Here is a 21,113-nt window from a genome sequence, read left to right on the forward strand (position 1 = left end):
GGCTGTGGAAGCTCGACTCGGTTTGATCTGGATGACCCGGTTCTATGGCTCCTTTTTTCCAGTAAGTTCCTCAACTGTGAATTCGCGCTCTGAACCTGGGTGGGGATGACCCTGTGGAACCGCTGGGGTCTGCGAGCAAACTAGAGTGAATATCCTCTAGATATTATGCCCATAACCCAATGCGACACCTCTGGGATGGCCTGCCAGGCCTCGACCCGTAGGGCAAGGGGTTGTATGCATTGGGGAGGTATACCGTCTTTTGGGGGCTTGACTCCTGTGGACAATGGAAGAGGAAGGTTTCTCTTTTTCAGACAATGTTTGTGTTTATAAAAGTATCTGCTAAAACAGCTGTGGGTGGTACGGGTACTACAACAGACCTGGCATTTGCAACGATGAATGGAAAGATATTTTTGCCGGCATCTGGAACAGAACGGGGTCCTTGGCACACACAAGAGCCTTCTTTGAAGGAGGTCCAGCGACAGAGAGATACAGTCCCTTCCTTTTCCTCACCTTGGTCTCAGGATGATGCCTGAGGCGCAGGGTCCAGCGTGATCTTTGGCCGGGGTCCCTGGCACTGAGGGTGGGGAAACGTCTCCGCGAGCGAGAGTGTTTACGAGTCACAGCTTCGGTTGTCTTCTGAGCAGAGGGGGGCATGGCCTTCACCGGCTGCTGAGTCGGCGCTGGGTTGGGGTGAGCCGAAGAAGGTATGGATCCGGGTCTCTTGGGCAGGATGTGTTTCATGGCCTGCGAAGACATCTGCACTTCCGTGATACGTTTCGCAAAACCCTCCACTGCCGGTCCGAAGAGGCTGGTGGCTGAATTCAAAGCATCGAGGAAGAGGACCTTGTAAGCCTCCTTGATCTCCGTGAGCGTCAGCCACAGATGGCGTTCGAGTACCACGAGACTGGCCATCGATCTGCCAATCGCCTGGGCCGTGGTCTTGGTGGCACATAGAGCAAGATCCGTCGCGCTTCGCAGCTCTTTAAAGGGCGCGATGTCAGTGCCGGACTCGCCCATCCCATGGAGAAGATTGGCCTGGTAAACCTGGATCCCTGCCTAGGAAAGTAGTGCTTTAGCCGCTTGGAATGCAGTACTAAAGCCGCTAGGTCGGCGGATGAAAAAGCGCGTCCAGCAAGGGCCGAGGTGGTTTTGCACGGCTTGGAGGGATGAGCCGCTTTCGCCGTCCAACCGATGACCATGGTTGGACAAAGATGTGCGGCCACAGACTCATCCAGGGGAGGCAGCTTCTAATAGCCTTTCTCCTCTGGGCCGTCAACCAAGGACAGAGCGGAGGAAGAAGAGGGTCGCATCATGACCTGGTGAGTTCATCATGAACTTCCGGGAAGAACGGTAAAGTCCACTGACGAGGTCTGGGCGGCGCCCAGGTTCCTCCGGAGAAGACCACTCCAAGCCCAGCTCCTTAACCCATAAAACCTGGGTTCGCTGTTCTCTACAGATGGTATGGGGGCAGGGTGAAAGCCGAGCCCTACAGCTCCTCACCGTCTGATGCCGCTAACGACATGCTGTTGTCTTCCTCGAATTCGCTTCCCCCAAACGAGACCAAGTCACCGGCGGATGCCGATGGACGCTGGTCAGGCAGGGAGAAACAAACCAGTGAAATATCTCTCTGTGGAGAAAGGCCGCACTTCCCCGAGCGCTTCGTTCCTCTACCCCGCTGCTTGGTCCCCGCTGGGGGTTGAAGCGGGAGGGATCGAGGAGCGGAATCGCTCAAAAACACAACGTAACTCATCAGCAAGTGAAACAGTAACATTTAAGACTAGACAATGAACGAAGGTACAAACATGGGGAAACGAAATCAAGGGAAACAGAAACAGGTGAGGAGATAATTAACAAATTATGAACACAGGCTAAGGAATAGAGAGGACAAAAACCAAAACACAAAAACCACAATGAAGGAAAAACTACCCCTTTATTACCCTAACTTAAAATCTTGTTTCCTTACACCTACACGTAGCCTTTTACTACCAAAACTTACACCGTAAATTCAGTTTACTTATGCAGTTCTGTGCGGGTCATAATCTAAAGCGTTACCACAACTTATTGCTTTTACAAAACCATTATTTAATATACATGACAAGAATTTATCATATAAACACACAGCAACACAAATGTAATGATATTGATATAAAATAGTCATCTTGTGTGTCTCTGAAATTATTTACAACATGACTCAATCAGAATCAAAGATCAGAACCATCAGTTTTATAATCTCACAGAGACACTGAGGAGTAAAGATCCACAAAAAACCCAGCATAGAGAGGTTGAGTGAATGTTGTGTTGAATGTGTGTAAGTGTTTGAGTGTGTGTGTGTCAGAGACTCTGTAGAAGGAGAGAGTTCCGGCAAAAAAGTCCACATACACTCCTACTCTCTTGCATACACCTGAAGAGACACGAATGTCTGTTTTATTATTATTGTGACATGCAGTGAATCTGTTCTCAGAGCACTTGAGACTCCATGATTTTTCATTGAATCCAAACCAACTGTCATCATTCCTTCCTTTCCTGTTGATGCTTTTATATGACACTGCTATATAAACATGTGATCCGCTCCATTCAGCCTCCCAGTAACAGAGTCCAGTCAGACTCTCTCTACACAAAACCTGGGGAACATCAACAAATCTGTCTGGATGATCAGGATACGACTGATGCTCTTCTGCACATGTGATCTTTCTGTTTTCTTCAAACAGTTTGAGTTCAAGGTGTGCTGTGTTTGGATCCAGTGTAAGGTTTAGAAAATCTGAACACAAAATGAGATATTTATAACCAAACAACAATCACAAAATCGATCTGTGTGTGTGTAGACTTACACTTGTGTAGTCCTGATGTAATTCTTCTCTCTCCTCCATAACTCACACTACACAAACACACACACATAAAACACAAAAATATGATTTGACATTCTTCTGGTGTGTCTGAATTATTTGTATGTCAGTTGTGTTGAGTGCATGGGCGTCGGAGACATTTTATGTATATTGGACCCACTCACTTTCACTGTCTCTAATTTGGCACATATGTTGTTCACTTTTCAGAACACCGTCAGTCAAATCATTCCACTTAAGACATGCCTAATAAATTAAACTACTATCCGCCTTTTTAGCTAGTCTTGACTTCCACACTACTTCTTCCTCAAATCCATTCCACCTGGCTCATACAAGTCCATATGAATTAAGGCCCATTCCACTTCGACACAGCAAGGTAAACAACATATTAACCGTAATAGTGTAAATGATTATAATTATAAAATTTATTAAATGAATTGCAACTAATTGGGATAATAACTAACAACTAACTAGCCCTAACCTTACCATACACTTTATTATTAAACACCTGTTTCCATTCTTCAAATAGTTTCTTATTTTGATTTAAATAAATGCTAGTACTTTCTGATTTGTGAAGTGAAAATGAAGATTGATTTTGACAAAACGAAGATCAAGATCATCAAAAGGCTGATTCTAACTTGCGTCAATGTAGCCTACCATCAAAAATACTTTTTACACTCTAACATTTCTTCCGGGGATGAACCGACCTAAATTTTTAGTCATTCCGACGCCTGTGTTTGATTGTCATACTTGAGTGTGTAGTTTGGATCATTGAGTCTATCAGAGAGCAGCTGACGTGCTGAGTGTTGTGGGTGATTGTAGCTCAGATCCAGCTCTCTCAGGTGTGACGGGTTTGAAATCCACACTGAAGCCAAATAACAACAACCTTCATCTTTCACCATACAACCTGATAACCTGCAAACACAAACATCAACATGACAACATACATTGATTTTGTCTTTGTCAGTTTTCATACAATAAAGCTTTTGAAACTTAAGACTGCAAATAAAATCCAATAGACTTAACATTGTGAGTAAATTTGATAGGTAATAGCGAGGATATTGTGGATACATATGGTTACCACCAAGAGGTGGAGGCTAAGATGACACCTCAAAATCGGGTGTAAATTATATAGCCACACGAAAGTATAGAGATATTATGGTGAGAGGAAGATTGTTTTTTTTATACTATGGTTAATTACATAGGGATTTAGTATTGAACATGACTTTGAATCAGTGCCATAGAGACAGGGGTGGCCGTATTTTACTCAACAAAGCAGTCTTTCAGGATAATTGTGACTAGGGATGGGTACCGAAACTCGGTACTTTATCGGTCCCGGTGCTGAATTATAAAAGACCGAAGTATCGATAAGCTCTGATGTTAACGGTTCTGCTGTCGGTACTGGATAAATTAAGAAAAACATTTCCTATTTCTTGTTGCTAAATAAACGTACCTAGTAGGGATGAGCGAGTACAGCATTATCTGTATCCGTATCTGTATCTGTCAACCATATGAATTATCTGTATTCGTATCTGTACTCGGACTGGGCGGGGCCTAACTCGGAAATGGGCGGGATTTAACCCGAAAGTGGGTCGGGTTGTCTTGATATGGGCGGGGCTTTAACCGGTATGTTATTTTAAGCATGCAATTGATATGGGTTGATCAGAAATTGTTATATTTATTGCTGATAATAAAACTATTTACAAGACAGCATCAGCATTGAGCTTCAGATCAATGGTTTTGATCACGATAACAAACGAACTATATTCAGAACAAGTTTGGCAACAATACAACACATGCGGTTGCAATTATGAAGTAAAATGTAATGAACAAGAGTTTTCATCTCAACATAACTTTATTTTTTTAACTTTTAATTAAAAACTGGTTAGAGCCAGCTGACGGTTTAAAAAAGAAAAATAAACTCCGACAGGCGGAGACGCAACGCGAGACGCATTCTACCAAGCACCACGTCTGAACAAACCCCACGTTTACCAGAACTCTTCTCGTTAATAAGTAAGTACTACAAACCGAAATAAAAAACAAACCTGACGCTGAAGAAACCCTAAACGTTAACGGAAAAGACCCGCAAACCTGAGTGACTGAGGGAGAGACAGATAGACAAAGCGCTGTTCTCTTCTCAGTGTTCTGTGTGTGAGTGACCAGAGCGGGACACAGTCAGCAACACAATGAGGATTTTTATTCAATCCGAGCACAGATATTGACTCGTATTACTCGTATGATACTCGTACTCGGCAAAAGTGCTTTATCCGTACCGGATACTCGTTTCAGCCGAGTATCCGGCTCAACTCTAGTACCTAGCATATTTTAACTGACCAACCATTTCTAATATGCGGTAATATTAAAGACATTTACTTGCATTTTCGTTAATCGCAATCTCGCACGCGAAATGTCCGTCAGTCCAACACTACACAGAGCTCGCGCGCGCACAACATAAAAAACGCGCGTTAATAGAGTGACGATGGCGGAGAGAATCAAACGGTCGAGTGGATGCAGACAATGCTCGTTGCGACAAGTGAAACAAGATTTTTGCTTGAAAGAGCAGAAACACAAGCAATCTGACAAAACATCTTTCAAAAGTGATTAATGGGCAGACAGATAAATGCAAAGATTTCGACAACCTAGCTACTAGTTCATCATCCACGTCCTGAGGTACGTAGCCTATACCGCCGACATAAACATTGCATAAGGTTTCTTTAAATTAGTATGTAATAATTTAATAAACACACATCACATTAAAGAATAGCCTATATATAAATATTTAGAGTTTTTTTTTCTGCAGTAGCCTAAATAAATCTTAAACATAAAAAATGCTTTCACAGTACTGCATTTAAAAAGGATGAATAATGGTAAATTACGCTTAAAAAATTATAAAGCAGAGCTTGCCTAAAAATTAATTTGTAGTGATGAAATACATAAACTTTGTGTGTGTGTGTACATTGCAAGAGGTTCCAAACCTGTATAACTTTTAAGCCCAAACATGTTACACTGCACAGCCAGGACAAGACCATGATTTGAAATGACATCTGGGCATCTGATAGCAAGGATTTGAATGTATGAAGTGTCTAAGGCATGAACCTGACAGGGCCTGTTGCTGATGCATGTGCATGTGCTACACTACACACATCATCACAAAAGAGAAGATCTCCAGCCACAACACATAATTGGAATACCTTTTCTGTATTATTAAACAACAACAACAACAAAAAACACAAACAAACTTAGGCCCCCATGCATTTTTATTTTAATTCTCTATGAATAATAGGCGGGAATCAGTCATCTTTTACATGCATTAAGATATGTAAGGTCAGTAAAGAATGTTTTAAATAGTGAAAACAACTCCAGCTTTAGTTTTATCTTTCATAAAAAACACAACAAAAAGTACCGATAAGAGTAAAACAACTCCAGCTTTAGTTTTATCTTTCATAAAAAAACACAACAAAAAGTACCGATAAGAGTACCGTTAAAGTACCGGATCGATAAGTGGTACCGATAAAAGTAGTAATACCGTTAAAACCTTAACGATACCCATCCCTAATTGTGACACAATCAAGCCATGCCCTAGCAACCATTTTGAGCACCCTAGCAAAAATCCCATAGACAGGACATTGAAATACACTTTGACAGGTACAGCTCTGACCGATGATTTAGAAGAAACATCTGGGTTACCACATTTGAACAGGCTGGCAGGCTCTGTAAAAACATACCCCACAATGGAGTTGTGCTGTACCCCTGAGGCATAAGAGCCACACAACAACTTCTCTTAGACATACTATACGATGGAGGAGGATTTCAGAGATAACACTTATCTAAACCAAATATACAGACGAAACAGCATAATCCTATAGGGTATGATAAACAGTGTAACACAACAGAGACCATAGACAAAGGACACGGGAACAGAGGTGAGTATATATACAGTATGGATGATGAGGGGATTGCTGACAGGTGCAGGGACTGCAGACACAAGACAGTTGTGGGAGCGTGGGGCGTGAAAGGAGACGGAGTCTTATGGGAAACAGAGTTCAAGGGGAACACTGGAAAAACTGGCAAGAGAACAGACAAGACTGTGACGGTACTTTCCTCGTAAGGCGCGTCTTCGCCCTCAGGAAGGAATAACAAGGAGGGTGATGGGCATCCTGGACGGTGCTCCCAGCACAGGGAATGAGGGGGGCAACAGAGGATCTTGGAGCACGGGCAACCACAGAGATTCAGGCAGTTCAGAGGGCCTTGGGGGTTCAGGGATGGCTACCATTGCTGTAGCAGTGGGGCTGGGGAGTCAGGGATATGGGGTGCCATGGTGGTCACACTGGCAGCCATCGCAGTGCAAGTGGGTGTGGATGAGGAGGTGATCGGCTTGGCCTCTATGAGAATGCTGGAGACAGCCAGGAAGACCGCTGCAAGGAGGTGCTTCTTGTGGCCGGTCCTCAGAGGCTCTGAAGGCTTGGGAGGCTCTAGAGGCTTGACAGGCTCTGAAGACTTGAAAGAATCTGAAGCCTTTTGGGAAGGCTTGGTAGATCTGGAAGGCTCAGATGACTTTGAAAAATTGGAAGACTCAGAAAACTCTGTGGGGTCCACTTAAAGATATAAGGGGTTGAACTCCTGCAACACGTGATCCATCAAGGGGAGCTCGAGAGCGAGAGTTCATCGATGAAACCTTTTTTAATGTGGTAGATGCAGATTTTTTTGTCGGCACCACTTCTTCTATACACTTCCTGATAAAGCATGTTACAGTACATGTTTCAAGCCTCGATGTCATCGTCAGAAGCAGCCTGGAACATTTTTAAGTCAACATGATCAAAACAGAGGACGGATGTAAACAGCTGTGATGATAACTGCAATATATTCCCTCGGAAGCCAGTATGGTCGAAACAGAAGCATACTGTATTCCAGGTCAGGAGAGCAGGAGGATTTGCAGGAGTGTTTGTACCTTCGATCACACCACAAGTTGTTGATAAAAACAACTACAACTGCTTTTCCCTGTGAGCTTTTTTGTTCTATCTGCGCTGTGTATAGAGAACCCCGTGAGCTCGATGGCTGAATCTGGTACCTTCACAGACATTCTGGTTTCTGCTAAGCAGATAATGCAGCAGTCCCTTGTTTCTCGTCAAAGTTTATTGTCCAGCGATTAGACATTAGTCAGCAGAATAGTTGGTAGCGGAGTGCCGTGTTTGTAAACGAAGTGCCGGCGTTTCTGAACTTTAAGCCTGGTTTTCGGTTAGCGACAAATGAGTGTGCTTCTGTCATATAAAATAAGACTAACAGCGTCCACAGCACAAAAAAACACTAAAATGACAATTAAACAGACGAAAAACTGCAAAGTTTGGTCGAAGCTCGGAACGCCATCTTAGTATGTGTAGCATGCCGGCTACACATGTTAGCAGTGAATAGCTAATTGCTAATAGAGATTAGCTAAATGTTAAAATAAGTCGGAAAAAAATGCTAACATCATGTAAATTCATTGCAAATTATGCCAGAAGCATACTAAATAATGTTAAATCATGTTTTAAAGGGGTCATATGACACGGCTCAATCGAATATTATTGTGTGTTTTAGTTGTAAATTACAACTTGTGATGCAATGCTTATACACGATTTAAGCTTAAAAAAAGTTGTATTTTCCACACGATCATGCATATGTTTGTATATCCTCTTTGACCCACTTGAAACTGGGGTCTTTTTTTAACAAAAGCTTATCTCTCTGAATAGCTATGATTGGCCAGTTAACCAGTGCATAGTGATTGGTCGAATACTGCAAGAATGTAACGGAAATGTAACGCCTCTTACCATATTCGGAACATCAGGTTCCTCTTCACATGTACTGACAGGTACGCCCAACTTACTTGCGGATACATTTGGGCAGTCGAAGATAAATCATGTAACGAAGTTATGTAGATTCGCCAGGGTGTGGTTACACAAGGTGTTTCAGGTAGGTCTGGGTCAGCATTCGCTTTTAGATAGAATGCATCTTTTGTTCAGATTTGCATGGGCAATTTATAACCCACCAAAGAGACAGAAAAACACGTGTTCATGCCATATGACCCCTTGAAATATTTTCATTGAAAATGTCTGACCTCAGTGTGTGTAGTTGACAATTCTGAGTCTTGAGAGCATCAGAGATCAGCTTCACTCCTGAATCCTTCAGATCATTGTTACTCAGGTCCAGCTCTCTCAGAGACTTTGATGATTGTAGACATGAAGACAAACTCACACAACACTCATCAGTCAGATTACACATCGTCAATCTAAACACAACCAAAACACAATGATACAAAAGAAGTTATGACAACACAAATTCTACTTGTCTCAGAGTTCGTAAAGAACATCTACTGTATGACAGTCACTATCATTTATTGATTTAAACCATTTTTACAGAAAATGTCTGACCTTAGTGTTTGTAGTTGAGAGTTGTGAGTCTTGAGAGCATCGGAGATCAGCTTCACTCCTGAATCCTTCAGATCATTGTTACTCAGGTCCAGCTCTATCAGAGACTTTGATGATTGTAGACATGAAGACAAACTTTCACAACACTCAGCAGTCAGATTACACCCGGACAATCTTAACACAACCAAAACAAAATTAAACAAACAGAGTTTTAACAGACAGATTCCACTTGTCCCAGAGTTCGTTATGGACATCTACTGTATGACAGGCACCATCATTTATTGTTTTAAACTATTTTTACTGAAAATGTCTGACCTCAGTGTTTGTAGTTGACAGTTGTGAGTCTTGAGAGCATCAGAGATCAGCTTCACTCCTGAATCCTTCAGATCATTGTTACTTAGGTCCAGCTCTCTCAGAGACTTTGATGATTGTAGACATGAAGACAAACTCTCACAACACGCAGCAGTCAGATTACAGTTCTGAAGACTGTGTGCAGGCAAAACAAAATTACATTTTAATTAAACCTTTACTGCTATAATAGACAACAAATATATTTGCGACCCTGCACGACAAAACCCGTCATAAGTGGCATGGATATATTTATGCCAGTAATGTGAATGGATGCTGCAAAATTGTGAAAAATGGCCAGAAACAGGTTCATTTTTTTCGGGTTCATCTACTTTCCAAAATGTCATTACAGCGATAAGCCAATAGAAAATTCTGCAGCGGTAGGGTTTGTCGTTATTTCAAGGATCCGTGAAGTGGTTGCATTACTGTTAGGGAAATTACAAGTGACAGAGACATGGAAGTGACTGTTTGTGCTGTTCATTACTTCGTGGCCATTCTAATTGCCACGGGAGTTTGGCAATGTTGTTTTCTGTGTTGTTTATGTGCCACCTAATGCTACTCTATTGTTCTTGGTGATATCATATTTATCTCAAAAGATTTCTGCCTGGTTTTCAACAATATGTCAACTGCAATAAAAAAGCCGGGTAGAAATTAAACCAACAATAGCAAGCTCAAACCCTGCTGAATATTAAAAGGCTGCTTTCTCTGTACTGACGTTGAGGTGTTGTATGATCCAGATATTGACAGACATAATGAAATGGGCTGCAAATACTAAGCTCTGTACTACCAGTTACACAGATAAAACAGTTTTCGAATAACAAGCTTTACATCACCAAGGAGGTTCAAGAGTGTATTAATCAGAAACACTTGGCTTAAAAAAAACCTTACTCCTAACTTCAAAAATTGTTTCAAGATAAACTTCTTCATAAAATAAGAGAAACTCGTAAGAATTACAGAGATTTCATTGACAGTGATCAGAGTAAAAATTCTGCATGCTGTCAATAAGCTAATGATGGCACATGAGCTTAAATGATTTCTGTTTAGGTTTGATGTTGATTCTTATGACTGTAGTGATGTATTGGGGGGCATTTGTATTGACGATTAAGTATCTAAACCTCAGATGACTTTGTCTGATGTGGTTAAGGTTTTTTTAAGTTCTTGACACTAAAAGGGCAACTTGGCCAGATGGTATTTCTGCTGTTATTTTGTGAACCTTTGCAGAGGAAATAGCCCCTACATAGGTAGATATTTTTCAGAGGTCTATTGATCTACATCAAGAGTAGGGAACCTTGATCCTGGATGGCCACTGTCCTGCTGTGTTAATATCCATATGTTAAAACACACCAGAACAATCTAATCAAAGTCTTCAGGATTACAAGGAACTTCTGGGTAGGTATGTGTTGGAGCTGGTTGGAGTTGAACTCTGCAGGACAGTGGCCCTCCAGGATCAAAGTTTCCCACCCTTGATCTACATTCAGAATTCTCTCTGAGATCTCAGTTGCAGTAGTTTGATGTGTTCAGCAAATGAAAGTGGTTGATCTGGAGATTTAGCTCAATCTTCAATCTATTTTATCCAGCGTATCTTTAAATATGCAAAGAAAATGACTCAGGGCCCTTCTCATGTGCTTCATGGAGAATAGGCTACAAGGTTGTTAAAAGGGTAGGATTGTGTGAGTGTTATTGTTTATGGATGGTTGTAATTGGCATTGATGTTGGTACTTTGTTTGTGCAGCTTTACCTGTATTTCCCAAAACAGATTTCCCTTAAAAGGGTCTAAGTAAGTAATTATAATAATAACTATAATAAACGTGATGTTCTCAATACTTCAAATTTTTGCACCCTCAGATTCTAGATATTCAAAGTTATGTCTGCCAAATATTAACAAACCATACATCAATGGAATAATAAACATCTATATAAATAATAAAACTATAATGTTTTCTATAAAAAGTGGTATTTGATCAGATTACACAGATGTGTCAGTGAAGTGTTATTGTTTATGAATGAAGAGATGAATCTTACAGAGCTCTTCTGGTCTTTCTGATCACTGGCAGAAGTCGATTCACAGCTTCATCAGATCTTCTGTATTTCTGCATCTCAAACATCTCTTGAATCTCTTCAGACAACAGCAGCACAAACACCAAAGCATACCACTGACCAGAAGAGACATCTTGTTCTGAAAGAGCTCCTGAATTCAGATACTTCTGGATTTCTGTTATCAGTGAATCATCTTTCAGTTCATTCAGACAGTAGAAGAGATTGATGCTCTTCTCAGATGATTCTTCATTATAAATTGTCTGTATGATATATTCAGGAGTCTGTCTCATGTCTTCTGCCTTGATCTTCAGTGAGGGCAGAAGATCTTTCAGGTCATTCTGATTTGACTCCAGTGAGAGACCCACGAGGAACCGCAGGAAAAGATCCAGGTGTCCGTTCTTACCCTGAAGAGCAGTTTTAATTGCAGTCTTATGAAGGTCAAACAGTGAATTTTTCTTGAATTTAATTTTTAATTTGTCTTTTTTTCTGAGGCGGAATGGGTTTGTTTTTTTGTTTCTGTATTTGAAAAGCACGTAAAGGGCAGCTAGGAATTCCTGAACACTGCTATGTACAAAACTGTAGATTTCCCTGCAAGAAACTGGCTTTTCAGTCTGAAAAATATGATTGCATAACCCAGAGAAAACCAAACCTTCACTGACATCCAGCCCACATTCCTCAAGGTCTTCTTTGTACAAAATCAGATTTCCTTTCTGAAGCTGTTTGAAGGCCAGTTCCCCGAGCTTCAGAACAACACCTTCAAAAGACTGAGGATCGTTGTCACTTTGTTTCTTTGCTTTCATCTGTTCCATCTGAGAGAGTGAGAAGTAGATGTACATCCCTGTGAGAGTTGTGGGAATTTTGTCCTGATTCTCTTGAGTGATCAGAGGCTGGAGAACACTGAGACAGATCCAGCAGAAGATGGGAATGTGACACATGATGTACAGACTTCTGGATCTCTTCATGTGTGAGATGATTCTCTCTGACATGTCAGGTTTGCTGTTTTTAATGAAGTATTTCTCCATCTGCTCATCATTGAATCCTCGTATCTCTGTCACCTGGTGAATGTAATCTGGAGGTATCAGATGGGCTGCTGCCGGTCTGGAGGTGATCCAGATGAGAGCGGATGGAAGCAGATTTCTCTCGATCAGGTTTGTGACTATCACATCCACTGTTGTTTTTTCATAAACATCTGTCAATCTCTCGGTCTTCTCAAAGCTCAAAGAGAAGCGACACTCCTCCAGACCATCAAAGATGAACATCACTTTATCTTCTTGTTTAGGCAGTGAAGACAGTTGTTTATTAGAACTAAAGAAGTTTTTATTAATCAGCTCCATTAGACTGTCGTTCTTTTGAATCAGATTCAGCTCACGGAAGGGCAGAGGAAAAATAAAGATGATTTCCTGATTTTCTTTCCCTTCAGCCCAGTCTAGGATGAATTTACTGACAGAGACAGTTTTGCCCACACCTGCGATGCCCAGCGTCAGCACTTTTCTGATTTGTCGACCTGTATCACGGTGGACTTTAAATATGTCATTACACTTGACTGACGTGTTCTCAGGAGCAGTTTTGTTTAATTCAATCTGTCTCACTTCATGTTGAGTCACTACTCCACCCGTCTGATTCTTTACTATATAGAGATCAGTGTAAATATCATTCAAGTGCGTATTCTGGTGTGAATTACCATCCATAATTCTCTCATATTTCTGTTTCAAGTCGTTCTTCAGTCTGTTGCTGAACTCACTGTAATCCTCAGCTTTACTGTCGACTGCAGCTGCACCTTTAAGGTAAAACAACCAGAAGGTTAAATCCTTGATCATTAAAGACATAACATTACTCTCAGCATTACTGTTAAACAGTAAAGGCTTCTTGATGTTTAATTCCTTATAGCTCCTAAATATTAGAGCTTTAGATGTAACGAAGTCTAATATTTGTTTGTTATGCGATTGGGGAAAGCCCATCACATGGGGAATTTTAACATATTCCAAGTTCAAGTTTTTTGTTTTTATTTCGCTCATTGTACAGTCGAAAGAAAAAGTATGTGAACCCTTTGGGCTTACTTGGATTTCTTCATAAATTGGTCATAAAATGTGTTCTGATCTTCATCTAAGTCACAACAATAGAGAAACACAGTCTGCTTAAACTAATACCGCACAAACATTATACGTTTTCATGTTTTTATTGAACACAACATGTAAACATTCATAGTGCAGGGTGGAAAAAATATGTGAACCTTTGGGTTTAATAACTGGTTGACCCTCCTTTGGCAGCAATAACCTCAACCAAACGTTTCCTATAGTTGCAGATCAGACCTGCACAACGGTCAGGAGAAATTTTGGACCATTCCTCTTTACAAAAGTGTTTCAGTTCAGCAATATTCTTGGGATGTCTGGTGTGAATCGCTCTCTTGAGGTCATGCCACAGCATCTCAATCGGGTTGAGGTCAGGACTCTGACTGGGCCACTCCAGAAGGCGTATTTTCTTCTGTTGAAGCCATTCTGTTGTTGATTTACTTCTATGCTTTGGGTCGTTGTCCTGTTGCATCGTCCATCCTCTGTTAAGCTTCAGTTGGCGGACAGATGGTCTTAAGTTTTCCTGCAAAATGTCTTGATAAACTTTGGAATTCATTTTTCCATCGATGACAGTAATCCGTCCAGGGCCTGAGGCAGCAAAGCAGCCCCAAACCCCTCCACCATATTTCACAGTTGGGATGAGGTTTTTGATGTTGGTGTGCTGTGCCTTTTGTTCTCCACACATAGCGTTGTGTGTTCTTTCCAAACAACTCAATTTTGGTTTCATCTGTCCACAGAATGTTTTGCCAGTAGTGCTGTGGAACATCCAGGTGCTCTTTTGCAAACTTCAAACCTGCTGCAATGTTTTTTTGGACAGCAGTGGCTTCCTCCGTGGTGTTCAAGGTTTATTATTTAAAGTTTTATTTCAGAAATGCAGCCGTTAAATTTCAAGGTAAGAATGAAGCTACACTGATTTCGTCTTAAGATAAATAACTGTTCATTTTATAATGTTTTTTAACTGAAAGAGACGTAATCCTGTCCAGGACATGTCCTGGAAAAATGACAAGTATGGTCACCCTACTTTAATAACAATCAACATAAACTTTGACATGAGATGAAACGCTTGCTTTACCTTCTTTATGTTTGTTCTCTTGCTCTTCAGCCAACTGGATCTGTATCATCTTTCTTGGGTTGTCCTGTGTAATCTTAACAGCTTCTTCTGCTCCATCATGCGCCACCATCTTATCTACTGTATCTAAGACATTTGCATTCTGCAGATCTGAGGATGAAACACCATCAAGATCCGTCAGGCTCCACTGAAACTCTTTGAGTTCAACTTGTTTCCGTTTTCTCAGTATCTATCGTATTTAAGACATCTCCATAGTTTAGAAGCTGAAGTTTTCATATACAAATGTTCTTACTGTAAATTAACAGAGATTTGCTCTAATTCGTGACTTCCTCACATTTGTCGGGCGCATACTTCAACAAGGTTTATTTTTTAATGTTTTATTTCAGAAATGCAGCTGTTAAATTTCAAGGTAAGAATGATGCTACACTGATTACGTCTTAAGATAAATAACTGTTCATTTAATAATGTTTTTTAACTTAAAGAGACGCAATCCTGGCCAGGACATGTCCTGGAAAAATGACAAGTATGGTCACCCTACTTTAATAACAATCAACATAAACTTTGACATGATATGAAACTCTTGCTTTACCTTCTTTATGTTTGTTCTCTAGTTCTTCAGCCAGCTGGTTCTGGTTCATCTTCCTCAGGATGTCCAGTGTGATCTTCACAGCTTCTTGTTTATAACGCTCCACCATCATCTTCACAGCTTCTTCTTGTTTATAACGCTCCACTATCTTCTCTACTGTCTCTAAGACATCTGGATTATCCATTTCTGAAGTTGAAATACCGTCGATATCCTTCAGGTGGCACTGAAACTCTTTAAGTTGATCTTTTTTCAGTTCTCTCAGTGAGTTCAAGAGAAGCTCTTTAACAGACGCCATCATCCAGCACCTCTGAAGGACGAGAAGACAAATGGCTTTCAAAATTACAGTTAGGATCCATGTGGACTGTTTGCAATTGAGGTTTTTTTTGATTGAGGTGTGATTTGATGATGTAATCAAAATACTGTAGTAATGTTGAGTTCTGGCTACGCTAACACATGGCTTCTCAGTCTACATCTGACCCACGCACCATAACCTGACTACAACTTATGATATCAATTGTGAGTAGAATGATTAGTGCGGCACCAAAATTATTTAATTAAAGACTATTGCCCACTTTGTATTTATTAATGGAGGAACTCATTTGTAACCTTGAACTTCACTGAACAGCACACTAGCACATAAATATTGGTGACCAAAACATTTAGAGTGTCACATGGTCAAATCTGTCTGAGGCAATAGTTAAAACGTGTGCCCTCCTCTTAAGACTTAAATCACTTTTGTAAGCTCTAAAAAAAGTTATTTGAAGATCCTTTGCCACTCCTAAAAGTTCTATAAAGAATCAATCTTTCTGAAGAACCCTATTATTTGCGCCTATTTTATAGTTTAAATTAAATTGGTTATTGGAAGTTGCCTCCTAATAAGTTGTTTGACCAGCATCACAGTCCTGACTCAACAGTCCTGCTGACTGACACACCACACAGGTAAGCTTCACATAATATATGTTTTTTTAATTATTAATGAGATATTTTATGCCTATATAGTATACGGGAATCTGCTATAATGTTGAAAATATACATTTACATACATCCGGTGAACAGAATATGGTATAACATGTATTTAGGTTCATTTATTAATATTTCAATGTTTTGTTTGTGAGCTTTTGTTTTGAGTGAACATGGAAGAGACTGGCGGTGAAAACCAAGGATCAGTTGGGCTAAGAACATGTCAATGTCATACTTATTTGTATATTACTTGTATACTTATTTTTAAAGGTGATGTATTCATGTCTTTTTACCTTTCCCAATGAAAATAAATTTGGACATGGAAGTTGTGTGTTTTCTTGCACATGTACAAGTGTCTACTCTAAACAGTCTCAGGTCTGACTTTGGCTTGATACTAATGGTTGAGGCAAATTCGATGACACATTCAAACGGGAAGACATTAGGAAAAAATATGCATTCAACTTTAGTTCCCAAACGTTTTCCTTTTCAAGACTCCCATTCGTTCCCATGTTTTATTACTATCTGTGAGACAACTGCATGTTAACTGCTGTAGCTTGGGTAAAATGTTGTGTATGTTAATGCTAACTTTCTCCCAAAAGACTGTGTAGCACACCTTTTAGTTTTAAAATAAAGTTTTTTTACATTTTCCTGACAATTTGTTCCCCAAACTTTGCATTATTTCTGTATTTTTTACAACTAGTAACACTGTAAATTTGTTTAATTATGCAGTACCTTGTGGGCTGTAATCTAAAACGTTACCGTGATATACCATGAAGTCTTTATTTCATTTAGTCAGAACAAAAGCTGTATGGTATGTCAACAGATGACATTTTTCAGATGACTTGTAGAACGTAAGGTAGATGGAATTTCCATGTTGTTTAGAGTTTTTGTCTACACCAGGCGAGATAACCAGCGCTACAATTATTTCTATATCAGTAATGATTTTAAACCTTGTGCGTTTCATCTGGTATAGATACATTAATAGTCCAGATGTTGTAACAATGCTGGATTGTCCCTCACCAGCCCCTGCAACGTCACTCTTACACAGTCTGTTCCGCTCACTCCCCTGTTCATTACACACACCTGCACCTCATTCACGGACTCTATTCCTGCCTTTTCTTTACTTCCCGGTGGAGTATTGATGTTATTAGTCGTGTTTGTTGTTGTTGGTCTGACTTATTGTATAGGCCTACCTGTTTGCTGTTTCCTAGTTCTGCTTGTTATAGTTGATACCTATTTTTGGATTACCCGTTGTTCTCTGGATTTTTGCCTGTTTCTTGTTCACCCGTCGCCTGTATTTACACCTGGATTATTCATTAAACCATCTGCACCTAGAGTGTGACTCCAGCTATTTCCTACATAATGTAAAGAGCATTCTGTAAAATAACATCTTGATTTCTTAAACATGGACTGAATAAGGTCAGATCAAATACTGAAATCATAGTGAAATAATTGTTTGAAGTCAAACTTAGATTCTTGTTATCTTCTAATTACTTTTTGAGACTTACACATTTATGACGCACAATTATACCACAGCAGTTCACTAATGTGCTGTACAATAATAAAATAAATGCATTTAAAACATTTAAGAGTTCAGATAAAGATTAGAAGACTGTTCCATAGTTTAGGTGCAGTTTTAAAAAGTGATAATAAATCAACTATTAGTGTAAGTGCTCTCAAGAGATCTTTTTCTAGAATTCATTTACTCTCTCACTTCTCAATTCATGTTTTCGTGTTGTCACTACTATTGTCACTTCTAGTGTTGACATGTTCTTGCTATAAAATTGCTTTGCAGCAATGCAAAATTGTGAAAAGCACTTTAGAAGTACATTGGATATAATAAAGTTAATTTAGAATGAACACGGAATAATGACACATTTATATTCATTATATATATTAAGTCATTGTATGATCTTATTTTAAACTTACCCTGAATAGTGATGATAGCTCTTCTGCACCTCTTTTAAAGGTAAGATCCAAGATGTTTTTGAATGCTTTGGAAATGGGGTTGAGTTTTTCTTATGAACTACTGAAACTTGTTTAACAGCATGAATGCACTGTAAAAGAAATGCCTTCCAGAAACCAACAGTAAAGTTAAGATTACTTCCTGTTCATGTCTCTGTACATTCAGACTCACACAATGATATATAACATCAGTAAGAATGACAAGCCCAGACAAAGGGTAAATGGAATTGTCTTAAATCAGTATAATATCGAAATGACCTCTTAAGCAACCTCTAGCGTCGACCCATGTGAGAAGAAAAACATTGAAAACATTTCAGAGTTCAGATAGAGATTAGAAGACTGTTCCATAGTTTAGGTGTAGTTTTAAAATGTAATAATAAATCAACTATTGTGCTCTAAAGAGATGTTTTTCTAGAATTCATTATTTCTATGAGGACTCTTCTTTATTTTTCTCAATTCATGTTTTTGTGTTGTCACTGGTCTTTTTTCTCCAGGCATGACGTCAAAAGAGTAATGGTTTTGCCATTGAATTATCCGAGAACGGGTTGACACTGTATGAAAGGATTTTTCCAAAATCATGAAACTAGGACTAAAGACTAACAAGGCACACCTGATGACAATGAAACGATAAAAACAAAAAACAAGACTACAAAGACCACGGACAATGACTACAACGAACACTTTATAATAAAAAACATGACAGACCCATACATAACCGTGACACTGTAAGGCAGCAGTAAAAAGAAGACATAAACCTGTGTCTGATTACATTCCTCTTGCTTTTAAATGCCATGTTCTCCTCAGTTCTTTGTCTGCGATTGTTTCGTTTGGATGTGGCGTGTTGTTTTCCTCGTTTCTTTATTAAATACCCCTCTTTGATTCAACTCCTTCGAAGTTCTGAACTGTGCTGCAGTTGTGGCCTAATGGTAAGAGGGTTGGACTTTTAATCTGCAGGTTTGCGACTCCGTTCTTCTTACTCTCATTACTGAGAACCTATTGAGCAAGGCACCTTGACCCACCTGACCACATAGCACTTCACTTCACTTTGTCAACAGAAAACAAACAAAACTGGTTTTACAACATACAGCTTTGTCGCTTTTACCCGAGTACCATCGATCATGGGTCTATAAATACATTTTTTTAATAAAATTAGTTTCTTTCTTTCTTTCTCTGTCTATCTATATGTCTGTCTCAATTTATTTGTGACTCAGTTTGTGAAAACCCAGATAGTAATTCTTTTGTGATTTACTGTTTCCCAGTGTTAGAGAAGCAACTTTAAAATTGTAGTTAGATAAGCTACAGGCTACTCAGGAATGAAAGTACTTAAGTTACAATTAAGCTACCCATCTGAAAAATGTGTTAGCTTCACTACAAATGCTAGCTTCATTGAAACTACTTTGATTTTTTATGACAATCTCACATGAAAAAATGCAGAAGTACAGTATGCATTATAGGAAACTGCAGAATGAATTTCCTGTACCTTTTTTTACTTTACCACAGTAAATGTACTATTGCTAATCCTATAGAATACTTTAGTGTATGTTTATAGATTTTGATAATTACCATAATATACTACAATCTACTATACTAAAAATCTAAAGTATACAATGGTATATTTATGTGATGTGACCTGAATATGTGTTTAATAAGAGTTTGGCACACTGGATCGTGGACGTGAGAGCTCACCCCACCTGGGTTGTAACCTCCTCGTGGGCACTGGCTCAGGGCGCATCTCTGGAAGACATCTGCAGGGCTGCGGGTAGAGCTACGGCCAAGACATTTGGCGAGATTCTACTACCTTCGTGTAGACCCGGTGTCAGCCCGCGTCTTGCAAGGTACCAGTAGGTAAGACCGGCGGCTGGCTGGACGTACGGGGTAGCGCTTCCCAGTGTTCCTTACGGTGCCAGGCGGCTATCATGTCTCTAGAGTAGGAACGCCACCGCCTGTACGGCTATTGCTAAGAGCCTATAGTCGTCGACACACTCAAACTAATGCCTTATTACACCACTGCATGCTTACGATTCATGGTAACACTCATTTTTGACTTGCCCAGGCCAGTCAGTGTTTGGCTCCACCAACCGAGAATGCCTCACAGGTTCCTCAGCCCAAAAGGTGAATGAATGGGCACGTCATCTTCCTTTTATACCCGTATGCATAGGGTGGAGACTGGCATGCCATGCCATTCACCAAGTGCATTGATCTTTTAAATGTATAATTAGAAATGATAGGTTCCCTTTCTGTCGGTCTCTCTACGTTGTGTCGAGCCGACAGATGGGGTTCGCTCTTGTGAACCTATAAACTCTGACTACTATAGAAGAGGCCAATGAAATTTGGCTAATGGAATTTGCATGCCAGTCTCCGCCCCCGGATGGCAACATGTAGGACTGGCATCCATTGCCATGCAGGACGTGGGCTGACACCGGGTTACGCGAAGGTTGTAAAATCCTGCACGAGTGTAGCACAGCCCACGTACTGAGGACAGTCGCACCGACATGGTGACAGAGTTTAGTTCCATTCCGAGAAAGAGGATGCTCTGCACCGGGGAGAGCTTGCTCCTTTCTCGGTTCACCTGAAGTCCCAATCGGAGAATGATTAACATTATTTTTTTTAAGCAAGCATTTAAGTTCCACACGTTTGAATTTATTTTATTCCAAGCAGTCATACTTGTTACTCTGTAAACTAGAAAATGAACATTTATTTTAAGACTAAAATGTGTTTTTTTTCTAGAAAAACAAGAAGAAATGTGAAGATTATGAAATGTGTAAAATAAACTTTACTTGCTGTGGTAAAACTTGGCACTCCTATGTTTTTAGGTGGTTGCTATGGTGTTGCTAAGGT

At 40.0% G+C, this 21,113-nt stretch overlaps 1 protein-coding gene and 1 long non-coding RNA gene across 2 annotated transcripts; one reads left to right on the plus strand and one right to left on the minus strand.

The window, feature by feature from the left end:
• Window positions 1-1,960: 1,960 nt before the first annotated feature.
• On the minus strand, window positions 1,961-19,191 carry LOC130437170 (NACHT, LRR and PYD domains-containing protein 3-like). Its single transcript, XM_056768376.1, has 12 exons — window positions 19,031-19,191; window positions 18,240-18,382; window positions 17,504-17,665; window positions 15,354-15,657; window positions 14,768-14,914; window positions 11,612-13,403; window positions 9,557-9,727; window positions 9,245-9,415; window positions 8,932-9,102; window positions 3,591-3,755; window positions 2,829-2,875; window positions 1,961-2,758 (listed from the first exon to the last, which is right to left on the minus strand). The coding sequence occupies exons 4-12, from the start codon at window positions 15,646-15,648 to the stop codon at window positions 2,232-2,234; spliced, it is 3,486 nt and encodes a 1,161-aa protein (XP_056624354.1). The 5' UTR covers window positions 15,649-15,657; window positions 17,504-17,665; window positions 18,240-18,382; window positions 19,031-19,191; the 3' UTR covers window positions 1,961-2,231.
• LOC130437172 (uncharacterized) lies at window positions 14,224-15,469 on the plus strand. Its single transcript, XR_008909144.1, has 3 exons — window positions 14,224-15,173; window positions 15,247-15,287; window positions 15,376-15,469. It is a non-coding gene; the product is annotated as an uncharacterized LOC130437172 (long non-coding RNA).
• Window positions 19,192-21,113: the final 1,922 nt, after the last annotated feature.

This window comes from Triplophysa dalaica, chromosome 15 (genome assembly GCF_015846415.1).
Source record: "Triplophysa dalaica isolate WHDGS20190420 chromosome 15, ASM1584641v1, whole genome shotgun sequence".
NCBI lineage: Eukaryota > Metazoa > Chordata > Actinopteri > Cypriniformes > Nemacheilidae > Triplophysa > Triplophysa dalaica.